The 19,292-nt window shown below is 36.6% G+C and overlaps 2 protein-coding genes across 5 annotated transcripts in view; one reads left to right on the top strand and one right to left on the bottom strand.

Annotated features, from left to right (window-relative positions):
- LOC107667374 (selenocysteine-specific elongation factor-like) overlaps window positions 1-11,649 on the top strand; it is a 13,534-nt gene extending 1,885 nt beyond the window's left edge. Inside the window, exons 2-9 of one of the 4 annotated variants that reach the window (XM_016459020.1) lie at window positions 2,076-2,283; window positions 2,728-2,824; window positions 3,574-3,738; window positions 4,457-4,494; window positions 5,073-5,664; window positions 6,299-6,455; window positions 7,022-7,244; window positions 11,639-11,649. In XM_016459020.1, the coding sequence (XP_016314506.1) occupies window positions 2,076-2,283; window positions 2,728-2,824; window positions 3,574-3,738; window positions 4,457-4,494; window positions 5,073-5,664; window positions 6,299-6,455; window positions 7,022-7,203 (1,439 nt within the window). In that variant the 3' untranslated portion in view covers window positions 7,204-7,244; window positions 11,639-11,649. Of the gene's footprint in view, window positions 1-2,075; window positions 2,284-2,727; window positions 2,825-3,573; window positions 3,739-4,456; window positions 5,665-6,298; window positions 6,456-7,021; window positions 7,245-11,638 lie in introns of those variants that run through there. The other 3 variants (XM_016459024.1, XM_016459021.1, XM_016459022.1) reach the window with 3 other exon arrangements.
- A 6,677-nt stretch (window positions 11,650-18,326) lies between these two features.
- LOC107667331 (GATA-binding factor 2-like) overlaps window positions 18,327-19,292 on the bottom strand; it is a 5,303-nt gene continuing 4,337 nt past the window's right edge. Inside the window, exons 4-5 of the mRNA XM_016458961.1 lie at window positions 18,831-18,956; window positions 18,327-18,560 (exon numbers count right to left, since the gene is read on the bottom strand). Of these exons, the coding sequence (XP_016314447.1) occupies window positions 18,327-18,560; window positions 18,831-18,956 (360 nt within the window). The remainder of the gene's footprint in view (window positions 18,561-18,830; window positions 18,957-19,292) is intronic.

The raw sequence follows: 19,292 nt of genomic DNA, 5'->3' as shown, positions 1-19,292 counted from the left end.
TATATATATATTTGATCATAAGCATACTACTTGAAGAATAACAAACCTGTCAGTGCATTTTAAACTCTATCCAGAACTACCACTTTTGATCAGTAGGTGGTGTGTGTAGTATTTGAAGTGGTCATATTAACACTGTAAAGATGAAATATGATATAATAGTCAGATTTTTTATGGAAGTTTGTTGAACTTTTATACAAAATATAAAAGAAAATCTTAAAAATATGCATATGTGTTTTATGTTTGTATCAGATTTGATAGTATGATGCAGGAGAATATAGTGTTGCTCGCATTCAAAGATTAAAAAACATCAGTTTTATTCGATGAAATTCTGAGAGCTTGTAATTCAATGATATTTTTTATTTTAGTATAACAGACTACTTGCTTTAAATTAATCTAAATATAATTCGTCACTCTAAATCTATCAATAATATGTCTTTAGTAAGATGATATTGTATGCTTGTACAATAGTGATTAAGATGTTTTTGTTCCTCAAACCTGTTTCATATTTGATACATTATTTAAAAAAAAAATAAAAAAAGATGTATGGATAATTGAGTAATCCTACATTTCTTCAGTTCAGTAAATGTTAATGATAATATAAATATTAAATATTAATTACAATATAAAAGTTATTCCTATATTCACTTTATAAAAATCATTAAAGATCACATCAAAAAGACTTGTGTACCATTACCTAAAGTTGGGATTTTTTATTATTTTTTTTTAATTATACTAAAAGGCCTTTTATTTGCTAAAATAGTATGAACTATCAATTAGAGTGTACAACAGGGTTTTTTTTCATAAGTTTTGATAATACTGATCATTTAGGGAGTAGGGACATTAAAAATTCATGTTTCAAATGCGATACTGTAGGCTTTATAGAGTTAAATCACGTTTTCAAATCAAAACACATCTGCTTTTAATGACAGACTTGTAATGGTACAAAATATAAAATAAAAAACAGTCCAAGAGTGCACATCAATTAGGCCAAAAAAGCTCAATGTGGGTGCTCTACCACACAAAAATAAGAACGAAAACATCAAAAGTAGGCACACCACAGCTCCAGAGATAGAGAAGTATTTATGTTCTCGCTACAGGTGACGTTTCGAGCTTAAACGGTCACGCTCTGATGAAGAGCGTTTAAGCTTGAAACGTCACAAAATATAAAATAAAAATGCATTTAGAATTAGAACACCTTTTACAGTTACAGCAAAGAATAGCATTTTGTCAACATGTTATCATGATCAGATTCTGTCATTTAATGCACTTCCAAATTATAAAACACAATTAAGTGTCTTTAACACACTGAAAAAAAATACTCGTATAGGAGTTCCTTTGACACAATTTTCACTCAGAAATTGCTAGTAAATTTCTCAAATAATTACAAAGAAATGGCAAGTTACATTGAATTAAACGTGAAATTTTGAAGTAGAAATGCTGAAATAGTATTATCTTGTAAAACAAGATACTTACTGTACTTATTTACAACTTTACAACTACGAAAAATAATTTTTTTACAGTGGAATCACACATATTTGTTAATGGGTAGTTATTGGTACAATACATGCAATACATCAATATTCCTCCATACTAAAAGCTCACATGGCTTGTTTTCTAACATACACAATCTCATAGGTATTATGTTCACAGAGGGATGTATGAACAAAATAGATGATGAGAAACAATGTCTAGAGGGTTTTTTTGTTAACCTTCAGGTCCAAACAAACCCAGAGAACTCTCAGTGTAGTGGGAATGTCTAGTGTAATTGCATTGATGGTACTGGTGTGTGTGTGTGTGAGCATTTATGGCACATGTGGTTGATTAAGGCGGAAGGGGGCTGTTCGGGGTTCCAGCTTGACTTCCTCTCTCCCCCCAGAGGGAATCTCTCAGGAAAGAATGAGTGCCAGAGAGAGGGAGAGAAACAGAGGGAAAGCAAAGGCAATAGCCCAGTCTCCTACTTCTCTTATTTTCGGTCTCTCTTTCTGTAATACTGTCTAGCAGCGATGACTGTACTTTGTCATGTTTGTCATTGTTGAAGTTATATGTTTTACTCTCATCTGTATACTTGCATTCAGGTGCTCAGATCATTGATCTGATGATGTTGGTGGTTGACGTTGTGAAAGGTATGCAGACACAAACAGCAGAGTGTCTTTTGATTGGTCAGCTCACCTGCTCCCACATGATCGTAATCCTCAACAAAACAGACCTGTTGCCTAGTGACAAGAGACAGGCGGCTGTTGACAAAATGACCAAGAGGATGCACAAAACTCTTGAGAACACAAGGTAGACACTGTCAAGCACATGTTTAACTGTATATTAGACATATTACACATTTTGCCATGTGTTCAGACTGTAAAAAATGATTGTAATTTTAATGGTAAAAGACTTTAAATGCTATATAGACTATAATTTACAGTTTTTGGAAATAAAAAAGAACAAGTCATCTTAAAATTTACAGTGAAAAAAAATGTAAATTGCTGCCGTTTTTCTTTAACTTCTGGCAACTTCAGCTGCTGTTTTTTTTTTCTTTACGTAAATTTCACAGATTTTTTTTTACAACATATATAACAAATCTAAACTGCTTGATTGTTTATATTGTGGTCAAATCTGTCACACGAGATCTTATAGATGTTATAAACATTAACATCATGAGTTTCTATAAAGATGATTTGAAACCATGTGTATTGTGCTATACAAATAAAATTGACTTGACTTTTTACTTGTCAGATTTAAAGGCTGCGCTATTATTGCTGTGGCAGCAAAGCCTGGTGGTCCTGAGTTCCCAGAAACAGACGAGCCACAAGGAATAACTGAACTCATAGACGTGAGTTAGTGGGTGTGTTCAGTAGCACAGATTCAAGATCCAAAAGTCTGAGACCATTTTTAAACTTAAACTTTACATTTTTTCCCCCTATAAACATGGAAATGAGAATAAAGTTTTAGGAGTTTGAAAATGCCTAAATAAAGAAAAGTTATGATGTCAAAGAAGTAATATATACAGGACACTAGTGCTGGGCGGTATGACCAAAAATTTATATCACGGGATTTTTCAAAATTATACTGGTTTCACCGTACAAGACGGTATTTTTTTTCCATGCATGACCGGGTGTTAACCATTTCACGCTTAGTAACACATACAGCTGTTCCCTCACCACAGTGCAACACCCCTTTCAAACAGTGTCGCGTTCCGAACGTTGTTTAAGTGACATATACCGGTATTGCGGTATTTTCAAAATTCATATCATAACAAAAATAAAAACCGGTATTCGGTATGAACCGGCATACCGCCCATCACTACAGGACACTAAGTCAAATTTAGGCAAATTTGTGACATTGACCATACAAATGATAATTGCAAAAGATTTCCTTCTTTCCATTAATAAACACAATGGAACATTTTCAAATCCTGGATAACAGATCAGGTTTTGCAAGAACTTGTGGAGTTTATACTAACTTGAGTCAATGTTTTTTATTAAAGCAAAAGGGTGATTTTAGGTTTCAGACCTTTAGACATTACTGTATTTTGCAAGGTGTGGATCATATTTTTGAAGACGTCTCTGTCTTTGTGTTCAGTTACTGAAGGCCCAAGCCTTCTTTCCTCATAGAGATCCATCGGGTTCTCTTCTGATGGCTGTAGATCACTGTTTCTCCATCCGTGGCCAGGGAACAGTCATTACTGGCACCATCCTACAAGGGTCACTCTGTGTCAATGATACTGTGGAGATACCAGCGTTAAAGGTATTTATGTATTTCTACACACAGCTCTACAATACATACACTACCAATCAAACGTTTGGGGTGAGTACGATTTCTTTAAGCGAATGTACTTTTATTCAGCAAAGATGCATTAAATCGATCGAAAGTGACAGTAAAGATGTTTATAATGTTGCAAAAGATTTCTATTTCAAATAAATGCTGTTCTTTTGAACTTACTATTTATTGTAGTATCACCATTTCCACAAAAATATTAAGCAGCACAACTGCTTTGAATATCAATAATAATAACAAATGTCTCTTGAGCACCAAATCAGCATATTAGAATGATTTCTGAAGGATCATGTGACACTGAAGACTGGAGTAATGGCTGCTGAAAATTAAACTTTGCCGTCACAGGAATAAATTATATTTCAAAATATATTTAAATAGAAAACAGGTATTTTACATTGTAATAATATTTCACAATATTGTTTCACAATGCAGTTTTTATTGGATTTTTTTATTAAATAAATAAAGTATTTTTTTGTAAAAAATTAAAAAACGTACCGGCCCCAGACTTTTGAACAGTAGTATACATGCAAACTGCACAAAATGCATTAAAAAAAGATTCTCGTCTTTTTTCTTATTTCTCTGACTGTTTCCAAATGATCAGTTTCACCATGGTAGGTGAACAGATATTTTGCTACATAGTGTATTGACATGATCAGCTCCTTATTTCAGATTTTTTTTTATTCCTCAGGTAACTCGCAAGGTCAAATCTGTGCAGATGTTTCGAAAGCCAGTTCCTAGTGCTATGCAAGGGGATAGGGTCGGTGTGTGTGTGACCCAGTTTGACCCAAAACTGTTAGAACGAGGTGTAGTATGCACACCAGGTTCATTGCAGACTCTTTTTGCTGCTATTATATCTGTCCAAAAGATTGAATACTATCGTGGAGCACTTGGTAGCCGTGCAAAGTTTCACATTACTGTTGGACACGAAACTGTTATGGCACGTATCTCATTCTTCAATCGAGTGCTTCCCAGGAACGAAAATGGAGACTGTAGCCCCACCTCTCAAGAGCAAAGTGCAAACTTTTTCTCATTTGATTGGGAGTTTCATCACCTGGATGAATTTTTGACTTGTCAGACAGAAGGTGGGAGAGGGGAACCACAGCAATGGGCTTTACTTGAGTTTGAACGACCAGTCACATGTCCACCACTTTGCTTAGTGATTGGGTCACGACTGGACTCAGATATCCATGGTAACACATGCAGGCTTGCCTTTCATGGAAAGCTTCTGGAAGGCTTTGAGGACAAAAACTACACAGAGACAACACTGCCTCGGCTCAAAATCAGCAAAGACAAGCAGAAAGAAGGCCAGTTCCTAGTGCTATGCAAGGGGATAGGGTCGGTGTGTGTGTGACCCAGTTTGACCCAAAACTGTTAGAACGAGGTGTAGTATGCACACCAGGTTCATTGCAGACTCTTTTTGCTGCTATTATATCTGTCCAAAAGATTGAATACTATCGTGGAGCACTTGGTAGCCGTGCAAAGTTTCACATTACTGTTGGACACGAAACTGTTATGGCACGTATCTCATTCTTCAATCGAGTGCTTCCCAGGAACGAAAATGGAGACTGTAGCCCCACCTCTCAAGAGCAAAGTGCAAACTTTTTCTCATTTGATTGGGAGTTTCATCACCTGGATGAATTTTTGACTTGTCAGACAGAAGGTGGGAGAGGGGAACCACAGCAATGGGCTTTACTTGAGTTTGAACGACCAGTCACATGTCCACCACTTTGCTTAGTGATTGGGTCACGACTGGACTCAGATATCCATGGTAACACATGCAGGCTTGCCTTTCATGGAAAGCTTCTGGAAGGCTTTGAGGACAAAAACTACACAGAGACAACACTGCCTCGGCTCAAAATCAGCAAAGACAAGCAGAAAGAAGGAGCAGTGGAACGGGTGACTATAAATATTTACACTTCCATTCAAAGGTTTGGGGTGAGATTTGTTTTAGATAAATTAATACTTCTATTCAGCAAGGATTAAGTTGATCAAAAGTCACAGTAAAAGTTTTTTTGGTTAAAGATTCCTTTTACAAATAAATGTTTCTTTTGCACTTTCTATTCATCAGATAATCCAGACAAAAATGTATCATGGGTTCCACAAAAATATTAAGCAGCACAACTGTTTTCAACACTGGCAATAATAAGAAATGTTTCTTGAGCACCAGATCAGCATATTAGAATGATTTCTAAAGAATCATATTGAAGACTGGAGTAATGGCTGCAGCTTTGCCATCACAGGAATAATTGAAAATATATAAAAATGGAAAGAGTTCTTTTATTGTGATAATATTTCACTATATTATTGTTTTTAAGCAAATTAATGCAGCCTTGGTGAACATAAGAAACTAAAAAAAAAAATCTTACCAACCCCAAACGTTTTGAATTGTAATGGTAATGTACATATTATACATGATTTTATATACATATATATATAATTTAGAATTTATTTCTTTTGAACACTTCATGTTCTCTGGCTCTAGCCAAGCAGTTTTGCCAATTTTCTTTTCCAATTTTGTATCTTTGGTCAGGTGACAGATGACTACACTGTGATTGGTCGAAACCTTTTTAAGAAGGAGACGAACCTTCAGCTGTTTGTGGGTTTAAAAGTTACACTGTCGACAGGAGAAACGGGCTCCATTGAAGGTGGCTTCGGCCAAAGTGGCAAGATCAAAATCAGAATTCCAGGTAAGCAAAGACAAAAACACTCTCTTTTACTCGCCCTTACTTCTTTCTTGGCCCCTTTTTACCTCCTTCCTCTAAGTTTCTTGTCAGGTGACTTGCATATTTATACATCCGTATACTCATTCCGCATACTCAAAAGCTACTCACATTTAAAGTTACACACACCAAAAATGCATGCTGAATCTTAAGTATAAGTGCAAAAAAAAAAAACTCGCATCCTTTTCCTGACCCTCAAGGCTCACTTTGTGTAGGTAGACCTCAGCCACACAAATATACGTACACACACATTACAGCACACCCCTCACTTCAGGCTCAATGAAATGGAGTAGAATGACTGCATCCATAGCCACACAAGTAAAGATGTTTAGCATTTTTGTAATCTACATTACCTCAAATTATTGCCTAGCTTGAGAAAAAGTCGGTCTAGATTTAAAATATTTTTGCCATGAAATTTTGATTTATGCAGCAGTTAATTTCTGTTTAAAACAAATAATCATATGATAATTGTATCCGGCCAAAACATGAGGGATACATTCTGTCTAGTCACGTTGTGTTTCTGTTTCTGTTAGAGGGGCTGAAAGAAGAAACCAAGCAGCTTCTATCCTCGTCCTCTAAGAAGAAGGGGAAGGGTGGGGCCAAAAATGAATCCTCCAAATTGGAGGAAACTAAGCCCGATGCTCAACCAGTCACCATACATCTGAACTTCAAACGCTATATATATGATCCCCAAAAAAAGATGGTTCAGTCCTGACCATCAGTCCGATCATTCCTGATAAATGCTGGGGGGGGGAAGTCTTCCATATCCTAGACTTCCGTTCCAAGTCTAGGATATGGAACGGAAACGTCTTGTATATGTTTTATTCTGTGCAGAGTTTTATTCTATTACTTTGCATTTGTGTTATTCCTTCAAATGTGGAATAATAAAAATCAACAAAAATGAAAAGATGGAATATTCCTTAAAGACATATCATTACTAATAAATGCTGTTATATGACTGCTAATAAAACAACTCTAATAGCTAAACTGCTGTAGTTGCAGTGTACTGTATATTTTGTGATTTACATTTTGTTTGCAAGAGAGTGTGGAAAGTATTTGTGTTTGGCATATCGAGAGTGGTTGGGACATTGCTTTAGGGCAGAATGCATTGTGAGTATAGGCAAATATTTCTGCTGGCAAATCAGAGGCGAAATGTGTTTCCACACACCCCACCATCAGTTACTCTACATTTATAAATATCCTTTTTTCCATTTGTTTGTTCCACTGTTTATGTATGTTTTTTTGTGCAAATGCAGATGAGAGGGCGTTAAGAGGGCTTTACAGACATTAAGAAGGGCCATGATAAGTCTTATCATTGTTTAGCGTTTTGCTTCATGGATTTGAATATCTATTCCAGTTACGTTGTGGCAACTTGGGGGAATCTGTAGGCAAATTCGTTCTTAATATGTGAGTATACAAATAGCAGCTGTACTAAAATATTAAATGCCATCTGTGTTGTTCTACTTCCCTGTTTATACCGGACACCGCAGATAAAAACAAAGCCTTTATTTGTTTTTCATTATTATTGCCATTAACTGGACTTTTTTTAAGAAGTGCATACACAGGTAACTGCCTATCACTTTCATTCTCTTACGCACTCTTTCTTTGACTAGAAAATGTGCTGTCATGGATTAATTTACAGCATCACATTACTCTAAAAGGAAGATGTGTTGATCTAACTGACTGAAGCTTTTTTAATAGATTTGTATGGAACCTAAATTTAAGGGGGTCTGAATACTTTCCGTACCCACTGTACCTTTGACGTAACCTCTTAAGGAATCTTTTAATGTGTTGTCTGTTGTGTTGCACAGAAGAAAGAAAATAATACAGGTCTCGAACAACATGAGAGAGTAAATTATTGAACTTTCATTTTTAGGTGAATTATTACTTCATTGTCCAACTATTCCTTTATGTTCCATTCCATATGACAATAGGACATTGAGCCTCATCTGGATATGACTTCAGATCCAAAAGTAGAAACTTTATTTTAGTTTAGTCTTCTTAACATCTTAATTATATTAAAAAATATATGTGTTATATCTCCCCCTCTTTTATTTGTTTTTCATCTGTGTGTATTTTTGTTAGAAAGGACAGATTGGCAATTTTAGCAACTGGTCAGTCACTTTATGATATTCTTAAGTGTTTTATATATATATATATATATATATATATATATATATAAATGTTAATGATAAAACTTACAATTTTACTAAATGTTTCTATTTCAAATAAACGCTGTTCTTTTGAACTTTCTATTTATCAAAGAATCCTGAAAAACTAAATGTATCATGGTTTCCACAAAACTATTAAGCAGTACGAACGATTTCAACTAAGAATTTTTTATTGAACAACAAATCAGCATATTAGAATGATTTCTGAGGGACACTGAAGACTGAAATAATGGCTGCTGAAAATTCAGCTTTGCCATCACAGGAAAATATATATTTTTTAAATATATAAAAAATAGAAAACAGTTATTTTCAATTGCAATAATATTTCTAATATTACTGTTTTACTGTATTTTTGATCAAATAAGTGTTGCCTTGGTGAGCATAAGAGACTTCAAAAACATAAAAAGAAATCTTACTGACCCCAAAACTTTTGAAGGGTGATATATGCCGAAAAAATAGCTTGATGCAGTCTGCTGACTGATTGACCACTCATTTCTTCTTTGTAAGGGTCAGAAGTTCATTGTATGTGTGTGTTTTACTGTGTATTAATATTAATTAAGCAATTTTCTCAGATTAATTACAGCAGGAAAGAGACAGAACACTGAGTTAAATGCTGCAGGCATTAGAACTCTGTGTGAGTCTAACACAACATGGCTTTTATGCCATGTTTGGCCTGCTCTGTCTTTGTGACATTGACTCTAGAGCTCTAAACACAACACAACACACACACACATTCTTTTACTGTCCTTTTCCCTTCGGTGACTCAGATAAGAATCTCAGTCTTGTATTTTGTGTGTGAGTGCATGCATGTACAAGCCTTTGATATGACAGCTTGAGTCTGTTAACCTCTCTAATCAGGGTCCTTCATCAGAAAGGTCTTTCAGAGTGCCTGTTTAAAATGCATAAATTGAAAGAGAGGGGAGAAGAGGGACTGAAAAAGGGAATAGAGAAAAAAGGAAATAAAAACATAAACTCTGCCATGAGGTAGAAGCTGCAGATTGTCTCCTTCCTGACCCTGGACCTGCACTGATCTTGAGATGAGCCCAAAGAGGGGTAAAGTCATGCTTAGTGTTTGACTTACCACTAACATTAACATTATCAGCTTCATCAGCATGGGCAGTTGGCGTTTGTGTGTGTACGTTTTTAATTATTTTCTTTGATCGCATGGATTGTTTCCTTACAGAGTATTTTCTCTCCCTCCTAAACGCGCTCTTTTTAGTGTCCATGTGGACCCTGCAATAGCACTGGCTCACATGTAGAGGGCATTAGTATCCCCAGAGTCGGTCCAGTCGTAGTCATTATTCGTTTTAATTACAGTTTCTCTTTTTTAATTAATAAATAAATAAATAAAAATAGAAACTACTTCCTTGCTACTTCCATTCCGTATTTGTGCTATGGACCTGAAGTGTACCTGGATAACTCAAATGGTGAAGTGAACTGAACAGAGTTGAGCTATTACTTTTCTATGTGACCAGACTAGTGTTACTAGAGGTGAACTGGCATACTTTATACTTTTATACTTTATACTGACTTAAGACAGTAGGTAAGTAACCAGCTCCCACCTAGTAGGCCTAACACCCTAGAAACCCAGAACCCCACAGAAACAGGACAGCAATCGTGTTTTGTTCAGAAAATGTAAACACATGGGTACAAATTCTCAAGTGTTGTCTTCATGTTGCCCAGCTATTAACTGACCAATCATTATACATGTTATATTAAGTTAAAACTTTTCTGTTTTCTGTTAGGGTTAGGTGTGGGTTATATTCTAGTATTATATAGTAGGATAATTGAGACATTTTTTTCCCAGTCATCTCAATTCCAGAAGTGTCCCAATTACCTGAATTCACCCTATTGTAAATTATCCATATTTCATAATTCATTATATATAAATATATTATTTGCTTGAATTTGGCTGGCTAATTATGACAATTATGTATGGATTTTTCAGTCATCAGTGTACGTCATGGAGTACGTCATGGAGATGCATTACATGCAAGCCATGAAAATCATCTGTTTAGTCTTGATTTGTAATGGCACCCAGTTGTCAAAATGCATCAGTCGTTTTCTGCATAGAGGTTTTAAGCTCTCAATGAATCAATCACTTGAGCAAAAAACATCAATCCTTCTACAAATCAATGGGCTACTGCTAGAGACCTCTGTATTACTAATCACATAATTTCACTTAGCTGAGCTTTTAGCTGAACATAGACTAGTGTCCCTGCATTTTATAGATTTACTCAAGTCTCTGGGTGAATGAAAAGTTTAGTGCATTGCATTTCAGTTTTTTTATATTATTTATTTTTGACATCTGAGGTTCATTTTTGCATGAATTAAACATACATCAACATATTTTATTTAGGTCTTATTAAAGCCCGCAATGGAAGTGATTTGAGATATTGAGATATTGTAAACTGCTCACTTACATACACACACATACATATACTGTATATCATGTTTTCCTGTGTGCTGCAATACGTTGTCTTCACAGAGTCAAAAAAGCACATTCATTCAAAAGGGTTCTTTGTTCCAGTCCATTATCCCACTTTCCATCCTTTCTTTGAATGCACTTTATCTCTGTCACCCCGTTGTTCTCTCTCACCTATATTTCCTTTGTTGGGGCTTTTATGTCCATACAACCTTTATCCCACACCTCCCTTTCTCTTGTGTTCCTTTTCTTTGTTCTGCACTTTTCTTCCAGGTCAGCAGCATTGTCACTGTCTGCTGAAGAATTTAACTTTGTCACACAGGTATTTTGTGCGCTATGTGTATGTCTAGATCATTCGATGCATATGAGTCTTCAAATCAATTCTAAAGTCCATCTAATGTGGTAGATGCAAAAGTTATTGTTTTAGATGTGTGCCGCCAATAAGTGTTAAAAGGCTAAAAATTGTGACCTTTGCCCTTTGAGGTTTACACGCAATTGTTTAGGAGTGCATCAAACTGTCATTTTATGTTTTGTGATCAATTTGTCGACACAAGTGACAGACACTTCAATATGAATTGCTAGACCGTAAGAAAGGAAGTAACAGAGGTCATTCTGTTTTGAACAGTTCAGGTTACGCTCATCCACTGTCCGACTCATTGTTCCAATTAGCAGGGCGGTAAAAGCCTCCCACATCCCTTACTGAAGAGACTAATAAAATTAGCAGGCCCTCCTCAATCTTATCTTTGAATGATAAACAGCCAGCTATTAGATTACAGCTATTAAATTAGAAACAGTCTCTAAACAAACAATTACCTGAATGTAAGTGTGGGATGGATAAAAAGAGGGTAAAACATAATGCGTGTGGAGAGAGTTTATAGATGCATGCAGACTTTTGAGCATGATGGATCCATTTACTTGTAAAAAAAAGTGTTATGTGTAATGGCTTGAATTAGTTCGATAACATCAGTACATTACAATAACAGAGCAGAACAACCATCAACCTCTCCATTTAAACCCCTTTCCCATCCTTACACATTTTTTACATTTAATGTACACTAAAAACCTAAATATTTTTGTGGCACATGCTAGGTCTGGATCTGCATGTATTTAAACAGTTTTTTTTTTAAACTAATAGATAAGTGTAGCACAATTGTGCTAATTATAGTTGATGTTCTAATGACCCAGCTGTCACTCAATACATCTCTTGGGTTACTGTAGCAATGTGAGACCTATTCTACCAATAAGCCTCTGGGTTTTTTTCACTCACAACAATAAAGACACAATAGCAACTCATTGACAGAGCCGCCTTTGTGTTGTCTAAAAAGTGTGTCCAGATTTTGCTTGTGCATGATTTGGTTTCTCAAAAGTATCAGTATATTCTATAAATCTGTATCTTCTTTCTTTCTCTGAATATTTTACAAATATTTGACTGTCAACCAACTTATCTTAAATCTACAGCCGGCCTGTTCTCTGCCTGCTCTTTTTTTCTCATTTTTGCCTTTTTTCTTCCCCGGCCTACACAGCTCTATCCATGACTCTTTGTGTACATGTTTCATCTTAACTTTCTCACTGGCTTCATGTTTATTTGTTGTCCATCATGTTTATTTATCCTTTTTTTGTTTTTTAACAAATTAGCTTTCTGTATTCTTCTGGCACAAACTTTCCATAGAGGTTTGCTAAAATTTGAATTTGATTTTGCTCATGAATTTGGTCATTGACTGAATTCTGTTCCACATCAATTTGATTAAAGTGCTATTTATTATATATGTAGCTTGATATAATGTAATCATTTTTGAACAGCTTGTAACACTCCAAAGAGAAAGGAAAACTTGAAATCGCATCATATGACCCCTTTAAAATGTATTTCATTAGACATGTAAATTTTTGCAGTTTTAGCTTATTTTATTGAGATAGAATACATTCTATGTTGATTTCAAGCTTTCAATATGTTATAATTTGATCATAGCCTCTTGATTTAATGAGCATGTCTGTATTTACTGTTATTGAGCCAGATAACTTGTAACAGTGTATTTAGACTCAGTCCCCTCCTGCCTCCGGCCTACTTTCCTGCCTCTAGTGTTTCTCTCAGGACAAAACCACTAGGACAGGGAAAATAAAAGAGTGGAGAAAGAGAGGAGGGAAAGAGAAGTAAGCAGATCTGTTACCCTGTTCCAGGAGGATGGCAGTAATACACATACACACTCTCACACAAACCACCTCACACCATACAAACTGTCCCTGGAGAGGGGAACTGAGCGCTCACAGTTGGTTTGTCATTTAAAATAAGTGATTGTTCTAAGACAGAGGATGAATTAATTTACCTGCTATACAGGAAGATCAGGAGAAGAAAAGACAGACTGAAAGGGGTTGAATGTGGCTTGGCCTGTTATATCAGAGGGTTCTGTTGTGTCCCAGTTTTCAGCACAATGTTTGCAAACAGCTACATCTGTTAGGTCAGATTGACAAATATCTATACAGTAAACTAATATACTATATACACACTAGTGTTCAAAAGTGTTATTAAGATTTGGTAAGATGTTTTTTGAAAGAGGTCTCTTTTTTTAACCATGGTCACATTTATTTGATCAAAATATTGTGAATATTATTACTATTTTAAAATAACTTTTTTCTATTTTAATATATTTTAAAATATAATTTATTCCTATGATGGCAGCGCTGAATTTTGATTGAGTGATAAGATACAGAAAGACAGATGAAAGAGCGATAGTGTTACAATACAACTGAAGAATCAGAGATACAATCTCTTTTAGATTTAACCTCATATCCCATAGGTATTTACTCTGGCCTAGAAAATAAATAATATAAACCTTGCATTAGAAACACTCTAAAAAGTGAAGACATGTTCAAAGAAATTTTTTTTTAATTGAATGAGAGAATTCGATTAGACCTGTTAAACTGTAGCATCTAATTTGATCATTATAATAATAATTAGATTAGATTTTGATTAAGATTGATCAGATCAATTGATAAGTACATAAAACAAATGTATTTATACATTTAATTTTTAGACATTATCTATAGATTTGCTTTATATATAAAATGCATGATCTATAAATCAATACAAATTTAAATACATATACATGTTCTCCATACTTATTTTTTACTTACAAAATTGTAAGAATGATTTATTTGATTTCACTTGTTGTCATGGTTTCAGTTCAGGGCTGCGTTCAGCCCCGACAAAACGTTTTTTTTAAACGGAAACAGTGGTGCTTTGAACAACTAGTTGCAACTATGGCAGCTGAGAAGGCCATTCTTTGTGTTCTTTCTGAAGAATTTTCGGAGCCTGATGAAATCGGTATAAATACGTGTTTAATACTGCAAAATATGCTCGATGTTACAGTCACTGCCCTTGCTGTCCAGAATAAAAGAGAGCATCCCAATCGAGTGAAGGGATTTGTGGAAACTGTGGTTCCTAATTATTGTGATCCAACATTTGCCTCGCATTTCAGGATGAAAAGACAAACATGTCAGGTGAAGGATAATCCACTTCTTACCTCCGAGACTGTTATGATCTATATGGCCTTATTATTTTTATTGTGAGTATTAGGCTTATCATTATTGCTGATCACTGTTGTTGTGCTATGTTATTGTAATATTTACCATTATATAATCAGAGGAATATAGAAAAGTTTATGAAAGTGTCACTCCACAATACAATAGCAAAATATATAAATATGTATAGTATTATTATGTTACATTAATCAATGTCTAGCACACCTTCCTAAGGAAAGGATATGGACCAGAAGACATTGCAATTACTAAATGATATTTAGACAGACTTAAAGAAGTTCCAGATCTATACTTGTGCTCTTATTATTTCAGTTATTTTGCCTTTAATGTAAATAATCATGCAAACTATATACTTGCTCTTGTGAATTTATTTTGATGTTAAGTACATTGTGCGAGCTGTCTCTTTAATACCGCGTGGATTATATACATGTTGCTGCTGATTGGGCTGACATTTTTGACACCAAACAGGAGAAAACGTATCTCAAACCCCGTTGCACACCGTTGCACACCGTTTCCAGGAAACATGTCATTCAAACCGGAAACCGTAGCAAAACGTTGCGCACCGGTTTGAGCTTGAACTTGCCCCAGTTTGGACTTTGTTTTCGTTTGCACCATTCCCCTGTCTGCATTTGTCACTATGGGTACTGATTTGATTTGCTATCATGTTCAGCTGTGTCACCTCGTTAGCCTGTGTATTTAAGTTCCTGTGTTTTCAGTTCTTTTGGTCTGGTCTCGTCAATGGTTTTTAACTGTTGCATCAATGTTTACCTGTGTGTTGGATTAAAGACTTTCTAAACTTTCATCTTCATGTATTTGTTTACACAGTTAGCATGACAGAAGACTGGACCACTACAACTTGACTATGCGGCTAAATTCGCTGCTGTGGCTCAAATGAGCCACAATTTATTAGACTATTTTGAAGGGTTTTGTCATCTCACCATCAACACACCGTTTAACGACGAGACCCTGAAATCACTGTTCTGGATCGGGGCGAATTACCATCATCCCGTAGACCTCCCAGACACCACAGGACTTGACTGGAAGGAGGCCATCATTAGGTGTTTGGAGAGCATCTTTCCCCGATCCAGTGCATCGCCAGTCCCAGAGCCCTGCTGCACGGAGCGTCTGTCTGAGCCCACCGCGACTGAAAAGCCAGTGCGAGAAGAAGCAACTGAGCCTGCCATCGTCCTGGAGCCTGAGGCGATTGACCAGGTGTGAGCTGGCAACACTGCAAGTGCCTGAGAGTGTATTAGTGGAGTACGAAGGGATGGAAAGAAGCCCCGCCCATACTCCCGCTGCTGAGGGTGAGCTACAACTGGCCTCTAGAAGCATTTTGGATAATGTAGAAGTGGATAATTTCATGTATTGCCTTGCATGATTTGTCTTCCCGCTGGTTCTGTCCAGCCTTGATTCTCCTAACTCTCCCGTGTTCCCTCCCAGCCTTCCTCCCCCGCCTCCTGTATATATCTGCCAGTTCTGCTGCCCTGTCTCCGCTGGTTCCTGTAAGCCCCTCAGCCCCCCCTTAGTCAGCATCATCCTGGAGCCTTGTCTCACTTCGGGGCTTCCAGTCTCCAGCTCTGCCCTGTCTCCACCTCCGGCCTCCGAGTCCTGGACTCTACCTTAGCCCTTCGACCCATCGGCTTCACCTTGGCTCCTAGCTCCCTCATCTCCACCATGGCCCATCGCCCCTCCGGCTCCGCCTTGGTCAGTCGACGACCTTCCTTCGCTATGGGATTCCACTCCTCCAGCTTTGCCTCGTCTCTCCATCCCTCTAGCTCTGTCGGGGCTCCTCCTTGGTCCTCAGTCGCTCCGGCTCCGCTGCAGTCTTCCGGATCCCTGCTTCCACCTCAGTCGCAGGAGCCGTCAACTCCGCCTTGGCCCTCCTGACCCACAGTGTCACCCTGGCTCTTCGGCTCTCCGTCTCTGCCCTGGGTGGCTCCTCCATTGGCGTTGTCTCTGTCAGTCGGCCCCCTGGTGTCATCAGCCTTAACAACTCCATGGCTCCTCACTCCGTCGACTCCACCGTTGGCCTCAGTCCTGGCTGGACTCTGGAGTGCCACCTGGCCCCTCCGGCTCCGGGATTCTCCTTGGCTCCTCCCATCTACACCACCTTGGTTGCTCCGGTCATCACCTTTCCCGGATTCCCGTCCTCCACCGAAGCCTCCATCCATCTGCTGGCGTGACGTTGCACCTTTCCGGGTAGGGGTGGGGGCATACTGTCACGGTTTCAGTTCAGTTTGGACTGTTTTTGTTTGCACCATTCCCCTGTCTGCATTTGTCACTATGGTTACTGATTTGATTTGCTATCATGTTCAGCTGTGTCACATTGTTAGAATGTTTATTTAATTCCTGTGTTTTCAATTCTTGTCTGTTACTTCAGTGTTGAGTTAATGTTTACCTGTGTGTTGGATTTAAAGACTTTCTAAACCTTCATCTTTGTGCTTTTTGTTTACACAGTTAGCATAACACTGTGATAATTGAGATGACTCCCCATTTAAATGAACAAAATGGTAGTGGAACAAACACTTGTCTTGTTTAATGTAGGTACAGTCAGTGTAGTGACTTATAGTTCATATAATCAAACTGTATAGCTTCTGGTCGTGTCATTGTATTGCACCATCCCAACCATGTGGATTTTTTTTAATATTCAAAAATGTACAATATCCTGAATTGCAGTTTAGGGAAGTGATTTCAAACAAGATGCCTGAGCTATTGGCAAGCTGCATACATATTGGAATCTAAGCACCAGACATAATGTACAAATGATACAGTAGCAGGGACAGTAATGACAAAAGGCTTGTCTTTTCCAGGTCTCCTAAAAACAAACCCTGAAGACCTTCTCTGCTCTTTCACTTTTATCTCCTCTCTCCATTTCCTCTTGTCTCTCTAGAGTCCTGCTCTTCATTCACTGCTTCAGTCCAGTCAGCATGTTGATAAGTTTTTACAAGCACACCGGAGTGTAAGGCCACACATGTCTTTTGGATTGTTTATATATGTTTGTAACATCTCAATTTGATAATGGTTTTGCAAATAAGGCAAGAACTCACATAAAAAAACACTGTTTAAATCATTTATTAACTCAAATTTAAAATAAGCACACAGTAAAAAGTGTTTTGAGTGTTACATGTATTAATGCATGTGTGTACAGAAAAGATGAATTGATAATATTGATGTTGTTACTAGTTCATATAAAGCTTGAAAGTAAGAACAAAGAAAAAATAAATTAGAAAAAAAAGAAATATAGTTATATAATGACAGATGGTTTAGGGACAGGTTCATATTATGTTTTTTAAAATGCAGGGCTTCTTCTACTTCACAGTTGCATAAGGTGCAGTGCTATAGATGACATAAACAGGCATAAACGTTTTGGAATTGTGTTTATATTTGAATAAATAGGGGATATTAATTAATGATAAGCTGTTAAACTCTCAGTGTACTACAGTCAGATTCTAGGTTGGTTTAAATCACATTTCAGAAAAACACAAAATAAAGTGCAACTTTTTAAATCAAGAATGAGTAGAATTTTGATTTGCATAATGAACATTTGAGCCCGAAACATTAATAAAATGTCCTTGACCTGAACATTAAAACTGAAGAATACAGTTAATGTGTTTATTAAGTAAGGTATCTTCTACAAGTGTCTCTCAGCCTTTTTGCTGAACGAGACTCAAAGGTCCGAGTCGGTAAAATTATCCGAACTTCCCATCACTAGCCTATAGCAGTGACTAAGCTGCTGTGATTGAATGCGGGATGTAATTGGATTGGTTGGGTCATATTGAAGGGGTGGGGCATGTTGGCCATGTGGCTGAAGGTGGATGCTTTCTCATGCACACAACTGTCAAATTGCTGAAAATGTTCTCCTCTCCTCTTCTTAGGTTTGCCTGACATTTTCCTATTGCGTGTCTGTATCCCATCTTTCTTCATAGTAAGTGGACGGTTCACCTGAATGCACAAACAGATATAAACACTGTAAGCCATTTATATAATAATTATTGTATTTAATGTTTTAAATAGTAGGAGGATGGACTGCAAGCATATTCAACATAAAAAAAAATGTTATGATCATTTTTAATGCAAACAATGGATACATTATGGAGACCCCTTACAAGTGGAAATTCAACATGTATGTAAGCAGAAATGTTATTCTGTCATTCATTTTGGTATGATATATAGGAAGTGTTACGGTAAGGCTAGACATAAACATTTACTCACATTGTGTAGTTTGTAGTATAGACCACAGGCATTACAGACAGGTTCTCCATTGGCATTACGTCTCCAAAGTGTGGTGGTCCCTGTCTGGCAGTTGGCACAACAGGTGCCTGCTCGTCTAGATGCTGACTGCAACATAAAAAAACACATAAAAATAAATATGAAAACACGTGGTTGATGGGAAGTAACTGAGCAATAAGGAAAAAATCAAGCTTGTGAATGAAAATATGGTTCAACAGGAAAGAAAAGAAAAAAAATCCAAATTAGCGAAGCCTGAAGCTATGCAAAATTTGTTCGCTCTGGCATTAATGGTGAAATTACAGTTCTGATGCTGTAAAAGTTTATAATATTTGTCTAATGAAATATTGACATTAAAAAAAGATTTTCTGTCTGTGAAATTATACATATGATATTATAAAAGAACATTTAAGATTTATATATATATATATATATATATATATATAT

The sequence above is a fragment of the Sinocyclocheilus anshuiensis genome, unplaced genomic scaffold, assembly GCF_001515605.1.
Source record: "Sinocyclocheilus anshuiensis isolate Anshui unplaced genomic scaffold, SAMN03320099.WGS_v1.1 scaffold964, whole genome shotgun sequence".
Classification (NCBI taxonomy): Eukaryota; Metazoa; Chordata; class Actinopteri; order Cypriniformes; family Cyprinidae; genus Sinocyclocheilus; species Sinocyclocheilus anshuiensis.
The sequence above is the reverse complement of the archived record's forward strand: the minus strand, read 5'-3'. Positions and strand labels throughout refer to the sequence as shown.